Source organism: Pterocles gutturalis, unplaced genomic scaffold (assembly GCF_000699245.1).
Source record: "Pterocles gutturalis isolate BGI_N339 unplaced genomic scaffold, ASM69924v1 scaffold3646, whole genome shotgun sequence".
NCBI classification, from domain to species: Eukaryota; Metazoa; Chordata; class Aves; order Pterocliformes; family Pteroclidae; genus Pterocles; species Pterocles gutturalis.
The window spans coordinates 15264-22198 of NW_010102825.1; the positions used below are offsets into that span (position 1 = coordinate 15264).

Sequence of the window (6935 nt, forward strand, 5' to 3'; positions counted from 1 at the left end):
CTGGGCTGTGCCTGGGGTCCCCATCGGTGGGTGGGCTGCAGCATCGCAGCCTGGGATGCACTCAGGGTGCTTGGACAGGGAGCACAAAGCACAGCCAGCTGGAAACCATCCACCAGAGGGCTTTTTTTTAAATGAAAAATTTGTAAACAAAAACCTGAGCTTTCTCCTAGAAAATTACCTTGCAAAAGCAAAAATCAATTTTTTTTATTTTTTTTTACTTTAGAACTTTAAAACACTGGAAACAATGAAATGTTTTTGTCAACTTAGGTTTTTTTTCCTAGATTCACTTTGCAAGGAGAAATGACAATTGCTCTTGTTTCCTTTTTTTTATCATTTCCCTTTTCTTTTTCAGTGTTTTACCAAATTCACCTTGATGTTCCTGGAAATCGAGAAATTCCCAAGGGAATGGAAAATCCAGTTCCTGCCTACCCTTTGCTTATGTCGCAATGGGAATGAGCCTCAGCAGGGCTGTGATGGGACGGGAGGAACTTCTCCTCTTCTGCATCGTGAGAAAGGCAGCCCCAGGGCTGCAGATAAAGGCTGCCCAGACCGGGGAGGAAGCCTGTCCTACTGGGTGACTGACCACACACTGTTTGGTTGTTTGATCCCAGCCTAACCCTGGGATAGCAAAGCTACCCCCTGCAGAACAGGCTGAGCGCTGAACTCTAAGCTTAGTGACTCCAGCATAAAGCTGACATCCCAACTTCCCCTTGGGAAAATAGTTCTCAGCCCTCTCTTAACAGAGGTTGACCTCTGCCCATTGCATTCCTCCTCCGCATCTCCTCCAGAGCACTGAACGAGAGGAGGGTTTGCATTGTTGAGGCACTTGGTCATCGTCCTCCCTGCCCTTGCTTGGGCTTTGCTAAGCTGACATCCCCATTTGAAGAAGATCCTGCCCTCCAGCTTCTCCCCCAGACCAGTGACTCTGGACTTGCACCCTGACAGTCACCATCACCAGCTAGTCCAGCATCTCCACAGCTGTTTTCAACACGGTCCCACTGCGGGAAAGCTGCCAAGACGCTTTTATTTCCAACTGATGCTTTTGTTAAAGCCTCCCACCAAGGGCTCTTAGGTGCCACCCACTCTCACCTTTCTGGGTTTGATGGTGTCTGGATCCACAGTACCTTCCAAGAGGCCCTCGTAATAACCGGCGTTCTCCAAGACATCCTCATCGTCCGGGTGGAAGAGGAGGTAGGACTTGGCACACTCCAGGGCTTTCACGTAGTCACCAACTGGGAGGCAACACAATAGTTGTCGGGGGGGGCACAGCCTGAGCTCTCCATCAGCTGAAGGGTGAGCCCAGCACTTAACAAGGCTCTTTCAATGACACTTTGTCTTAATCACTCCATTTCAGGGAAACTGAGGCACAGGTTGGGTGGTATCCAAATTGGATCCAGCTGCATGGGCAGGATGGGGGTGCTGTCCGGCAGCAAACTGCCTTTCTTCTGTGCAGCATCTCTCAGGGCTCTGGGGGGGTTTACCCACCACATTAAACCTCTAATTGGGCAAAAAAATTCAGAAGCCTGTACACCATTCTTGAAACGCTGCTGACTCCTCCAGCTTTCTTCCCATTGCATCGATGCATGAAGAAGCTTCAGGTTTGAGCAGCAATTTGGACTCACACATTCTGCCCTTTTCAGGAAAGAGCTCTTAGCAGAAGGCTGAGATAGCAGAATTCTGCCTAGAATTTCTTTTATGTAACAGAATCTAACAAAATACCATCCAGGACACAACTGGCAGTATTTTATAGCACTGCCAACTCTCGATACTTTTTAATATTGCCAACTCCTGCAACTTTACTGCGAATCTTCAAATATTTGGTAATTAGCAAAAATTGGCATCTTGGGATAAACTTGAGCTAAATTTTTATATATTATCTTAGAAAACGTATAAATTAGTTTCAGCAAATATGAAAGATATAAATCCTCAGAACTTTAGTATCAACAGGCAAATGAAAGGACCCTAAAAAAGCATGATTTATTAAAGAATAACAATGTTTAAGCTAAAGGTTGGGCTTTTAAAACCTGGCTGATGATTTAACACACTTTTACAAAAATACTTAATTGTGTTTCAGTCAGCTTGACTTTTGAAGAGACAATCTCCAATGTCCTTTGCTTCCTGACTCCTTCAGACCATGCCACTGCACCACTGTAGCGCAGACATCATGGGGAAATATCCTGATTTCCATAGGAAATAATCCAAACTTGTCCAAATTTTACAAAAATCAGCAAGCACTATGAGGACCAGCAAGACAGCCTTTACCTCTGTAATAGGCGAACTGCAAGTAGTCGTAATGGAGGGGAAGGAAATTTTCAATGGGTGAGATACGGCCCGAACGCGTGGCAAGCTCTCGGACGCAGTCATGTTTGCAGGCCAGGACTTGCATGTAGTGATCTGCCAAAAGAGGGAGAAAACGGTCTGGACTAAGGATGGTGACGGTGCTAAGACAAGGACAGACAGAGGTTAAAGCTCCCCAACGGAAGGACATGCAACTCACGATGCTCTGGTCCAGCAGGAGTGCCCACCTGGAGAAAGAGCTCAGGCTCCTTCCCAAAGCCAACCGAGAGCTGCAGTCACATTTTTTGCCCCTCTTGAGAAATGCCTTTCTCCTTCTGTCAACTCTAGAGGGAGCTTGAGCATCTCTTTTGTGGGCTGGGAGCTGCTGCTTCTGCCCAGGAAAGGCGGATGGGTGCAGGACGTGCAGGTGGCAGGTCGCTCTTCAACCCCAAGAGCCAAACCAAAGGCAACGACACCCACAAAGCAAGCGGAGATGTGAAGACAGGGTGGCCACATGAAAGCCATCTCCACGCTTCTTTCCTTCAGCTCATCTTTAATCCTTTCCTTTCTGCAGCAAGAAACCTCCCAAGGGCATGGGGAGGTTTTGCTAAGAGGGGTCAGGGCAGCTTCTCCAGCAGGGCTGAGCTGAAGGGTCTAATGTGCAAATACTGGCAGCAAAATCCCTGTGTTTGCTGCTTCTCTCCCAGGGAAATTAAAGCACATGGTAAACATCTGCCATTACCAAGGTTTCTTAATTGGTGGGAGTCCACAATACAGGCGTTCTATCATCTATACAATTTTGAAGCCAATGCTGACATCTGATTCCCGTTTGGAGCCTCTGCTGCAATGTACTTACAAATCTATTTCACTCGCTCTGTCTCTGTACACCATTAAAAACCTTAAGAAACAAACACAGGCTTGGAAAAAAAAAAAACAACACCCAAAACAACCCATGTGCTCAGCTACCAAAGCATTTCTCTGAACTGCCAAGAAACAGCCTGAGGAATTCGCAATGAAATCAAGTGGAAACTCAAACCAGTCCCCGTTTGCTTTGGGCAGGTAGTCTGAGTAGTTATCTGATTTACTATTCACATCCAGGGAATTACATTAAGGAAAGCAAGAAGGAAAAGGACATAAATAATTTTGTTGTAATTTAAAACTATTTAAACATCCTAGACCTGGAATAATCCATCACTGAGAAGTTTTTTCTTGGTACTGTCCAGGTGCTCTAGGAACAGGCTGTATAGACTGGAACCACTGAAATGCATCTGTCCCCGGGGTGGAGAGATGAGAACGCTTCAACCCCACGCAGCAGCAGAGCAAATCAGCTTGGGATTGAAAAGAAATGAGTTTTGAAGAAACCAAGACTCTCTTTTCTTGGCGTATTAGTTCCCACTCCCTGCTGAAACATCTGGGGCTGAGTGCCCTGGACGCAGGGGTAAACTCTGCGCTGTGCTGTCCTGTAAGCAACCACTCAGTTCCCTACAGCAAAGCGGTTGCGTTACGTATCCTATTTCCCTCCATGTGCCCTCCCTCCCCTGTTTCTTTGGGTGCCTGAGCAGCCCTGGGGTTTGGAGTTGTTTTTCCCAGGCATACGTGGCCAAGCCAAGCCACAGCGCTTGCAGAGACCATCTTGTTCTCACTCCGAGGTGACGTGCTGGGTTGAGGAACCACCACCCCACGACCACGTCTGCGCTCCGCATGGGCCAGCACAGAAACATCTTCTCTGCTCGCTGGGGCTGCGCTTGCACGGCACAGAAACTGTTTAACAGAGACCAAAACCTGTTGGATAAGCAGCAGCTTCCAGTGAGAAGGGAGGCGGGTTTTCTTTGCCACTGAAGGCTGCTCTCTCGGAGGGGTTGATATGGCCCTTGGGGTGCTGGCCATGGCTTTAAAGAAGAGACAATCAGCTGACAGTTCCACTGGTACCGAGTCAGCCCTTACAACACTTCTCACATGTTTTGCATGGGTAAATAAACCCAACAAAGGCAGCTTCCTAGCCGGTATGTTGGTGGTTTCTCATCTTGGTCATTTCTATTAGATTTCCTGTCTCGACACAAACAGAATTATGCAAAATCAAAAAAAAAAAAAATCTGCATCTGAGTGAAGTATTTTCCACATGAGAGGCAAAACTCCAGAGCTTGATGCAACTCCAAGACCATGAGCAGATAAAGAAGATTTCTGTCACCAAACAGACCTTAATTTATTGCTCTTCTTTCCCTTTGGACTAATTAAATGTAATCTCATTTCTACTGAGAATGAACCGTTTTAATTCCCTCTGGCTCAGAGCCACACATGCAAATCTGAAGATTACACAGCAATGCTCCATTCTCTCCAGAGATTTCAGTCAAGATCATAATTAAGTGGGCCTCCACTAATGACAAATCCATCCCTTTGGATGGGGAGGAAATCTATGTTCTGAGCCTTTCTGGCAACTTTCCTGGCCAATCTGGAGCACAGCCAAGAGGACTCTGCTGCTCTCTTCAGATGCACTGAAAAACAGAGAAAATACAAACAGGGGCCAGCAACGTCTCGGTTCCAGTGAGGTATGGGAGACTGTGTACGGGGGAAACAGAGGCGATTTACGTCAAAGCACCTGTACTTCCAGCTCTTACGAAAAGCTGCAAATGCTCCATGCATCTGGAAATTCAATTCTTCTAGTCCAGCTTCAACTCAGGACCAAAATGAGATGCTCTAGTTCCCTGTCTTCTGGATTTGCAAGTGCCTCCTGCAGTGTTACCCCCCAGCAGCAGTGATGGAAGGGAAGCCACTTCACCAAATCCAGCCCAAGCTCAATAAAAAAATTGCAGGGCCAAGGTTGGGAATCCTAAAGACCAAAAAGATCTCACCTGCAATAGCTTCGTAGAGGTCAGCCTTATATTCCAGGTACTCGTGCTCCTCAAACCTCTGTGGCCCCTCGCACATGATCTGGCAATCTTCATCCTCGGAGTAGTACCCTTTCAATGCGCGTTCCAAGAAGTCAATGGCCAGCTCGTACTCCTCCTTGTCATAGTGCCTCACTCCGGCACTGTAGTCCTCCTGCAAAGTAGGGAGCCAGAAGACAAGACCATGAGCGGGCTATGCTGCTCGGACCACAGCATCCCGTCCTTGCCAACTGCAGGCGCTTCTCAAAACAAGGTACAAGTGGGCAGGGACTGAAGGATCTTCAGCATCTGAAGGGGGCTACAGGAAAGCTGGGGAGGGACTTTTTACTAGGGCATGCAGTGACAGGACAAGGGGTAATGGATTTAAACTGGAAGAGGGTAGATATAGACCAAATATTAGAAAGAAATTTTTCACTGTGAGGGTGGTGAGGCAGTGGCCCAGGTTGCCCAGAGAAGCTGTGGATGCCCCATCCCTGGAGGGGTTCAAGGCCAGGCTGGATGAGGCTTTGAGCAACCTGGGCTGGTGGGAGGTGTCCCTGCCCATGGCAGGGGGTGGCACTGGATGATCTCTAAGGTCCCTTCCAACACAAACCATTCTGTGATTCTGTCATCTCCCCAGGTACCTACCAGATGTAAGCAATTCTACCAAACCATGTTTAAGCCATCAATGGATTTTTGGACCAGTGGAACCTCATAAACCTGCCTAAATGCTCTTCTGAACTCCTCCATCCTTGGGGAATCCTCAGTGCCTTTGCAGGATTATGCATTATGTGAAAAAACTTTTTTTTTTTTTTTTTTTTTTTTTACCCTCCTAGCCATCAACTACACCAAATGCCAAGGGAAGAGACTGCTCTTAACCCAGGCAGATTTGTCTTAGAATGGCCCCTAATGAGGATCTCCATTAATTACACCAAATGGCCACTCTTGCTTCTTTGCATCTTGTGAAAACAGAAAGTTAGGGATGGCCCTGGCGTCTGTGCTGGGCATTTGCTTTGGGGAGGTGGAAGCTGTCACTGTCCTGCCTACCACTCTGCACCCTCACCAGCACAGCCAGTCGTGTGCACGTACCCTGCTGCCCAGGTGGGAGAACCCAGCTCCAAAGAAACACACATCCGCCAAGATCTGCCCGTCAGCGCCCATGGAGGCATCCATCAAACCTGCCTGCTGGTGCATGTTCACAGCCAAGGATGACCCCAGAGTTCCCTGAAGAAGGGACCAGGTTGGGGACGTAGCCAGCAAACAAAGAGCAGAGAGTGCCTTGAAAAAGCAGGGGCTGGCTCGCCTTTCAGGAGAGCGCTCAGAGTTTGTTTTGCTGTATTGTAATACAGACCTTGGCAAGAATCTCCCCATTCACAGATGATGCTCTCTTGGCCTCCCAAATCTCTTCTCTCCAGACTGCCTGACACTTCACCCAGGCACCTCTCTAGCTCAAACTCACCATGTGCTGCTTGGCCTCCCAGTCAACCAAGCTGACCTTCCCCGCCGTGCTCTTGTAGTTCTCGATGTCCTGCTGTATCTCCATGTGCTCGGGGTTTGCCATGAAGAAGGTGTGAGCTGCATTCGCTGCCTCCTCCAGCTTGTTCAGCTGTAACAAGCCAAGAAAGACCAAGTGAGTAGGTGATGCAGAACAGTGAACACAGCAGTCTACACCTCTGACATCCTTTTGACATCACTGGACTTGGCAATGATGAGATAACCAAGGAAAACCTGACCGCAGAGGCTAAAGAAAACAGCTGAAATGAGAAGAAAGCCCTCGTTTGCAAGGGAAATCGG

At 47.9% G+C, this 6935-nt stretch overlaps 1 protein-coding gene across 1 annotated transcript in view; it reads right to left on the reverse strand.

Annotated features, from left to right (window-relative positions):
* The window catches only part of LEPREL1 (leprecan-like 1), a 15495-nt gene extending 8751 nt beyond the window's left edge, over positions 1-6744 (reverse strand). The window contains exons 1-4 of the mRNA XM_010086431.1: positions 6601-6744; positions 5127-5316; positions 2263-2394; positions 1090-1232 (exon numbers count right to left, since the gene is read on the reverse strand). Coding sequence (XP_010084733.1) covers positions 1090-1232; positions 2263-2394; positions 5127-5316; positions 6601-6702 — 567 coding nt within the window. The 5' untranslated portion in view covers positions 6703-6744. The remainder of the gene's footprint in view (positions 1-1089; positions 1233-2262; positions 2395-5126; positions 5317-6600) is intronic.
* Between the last annotated feature and the right edge of the window lie 191 nt (positions 6745-6935).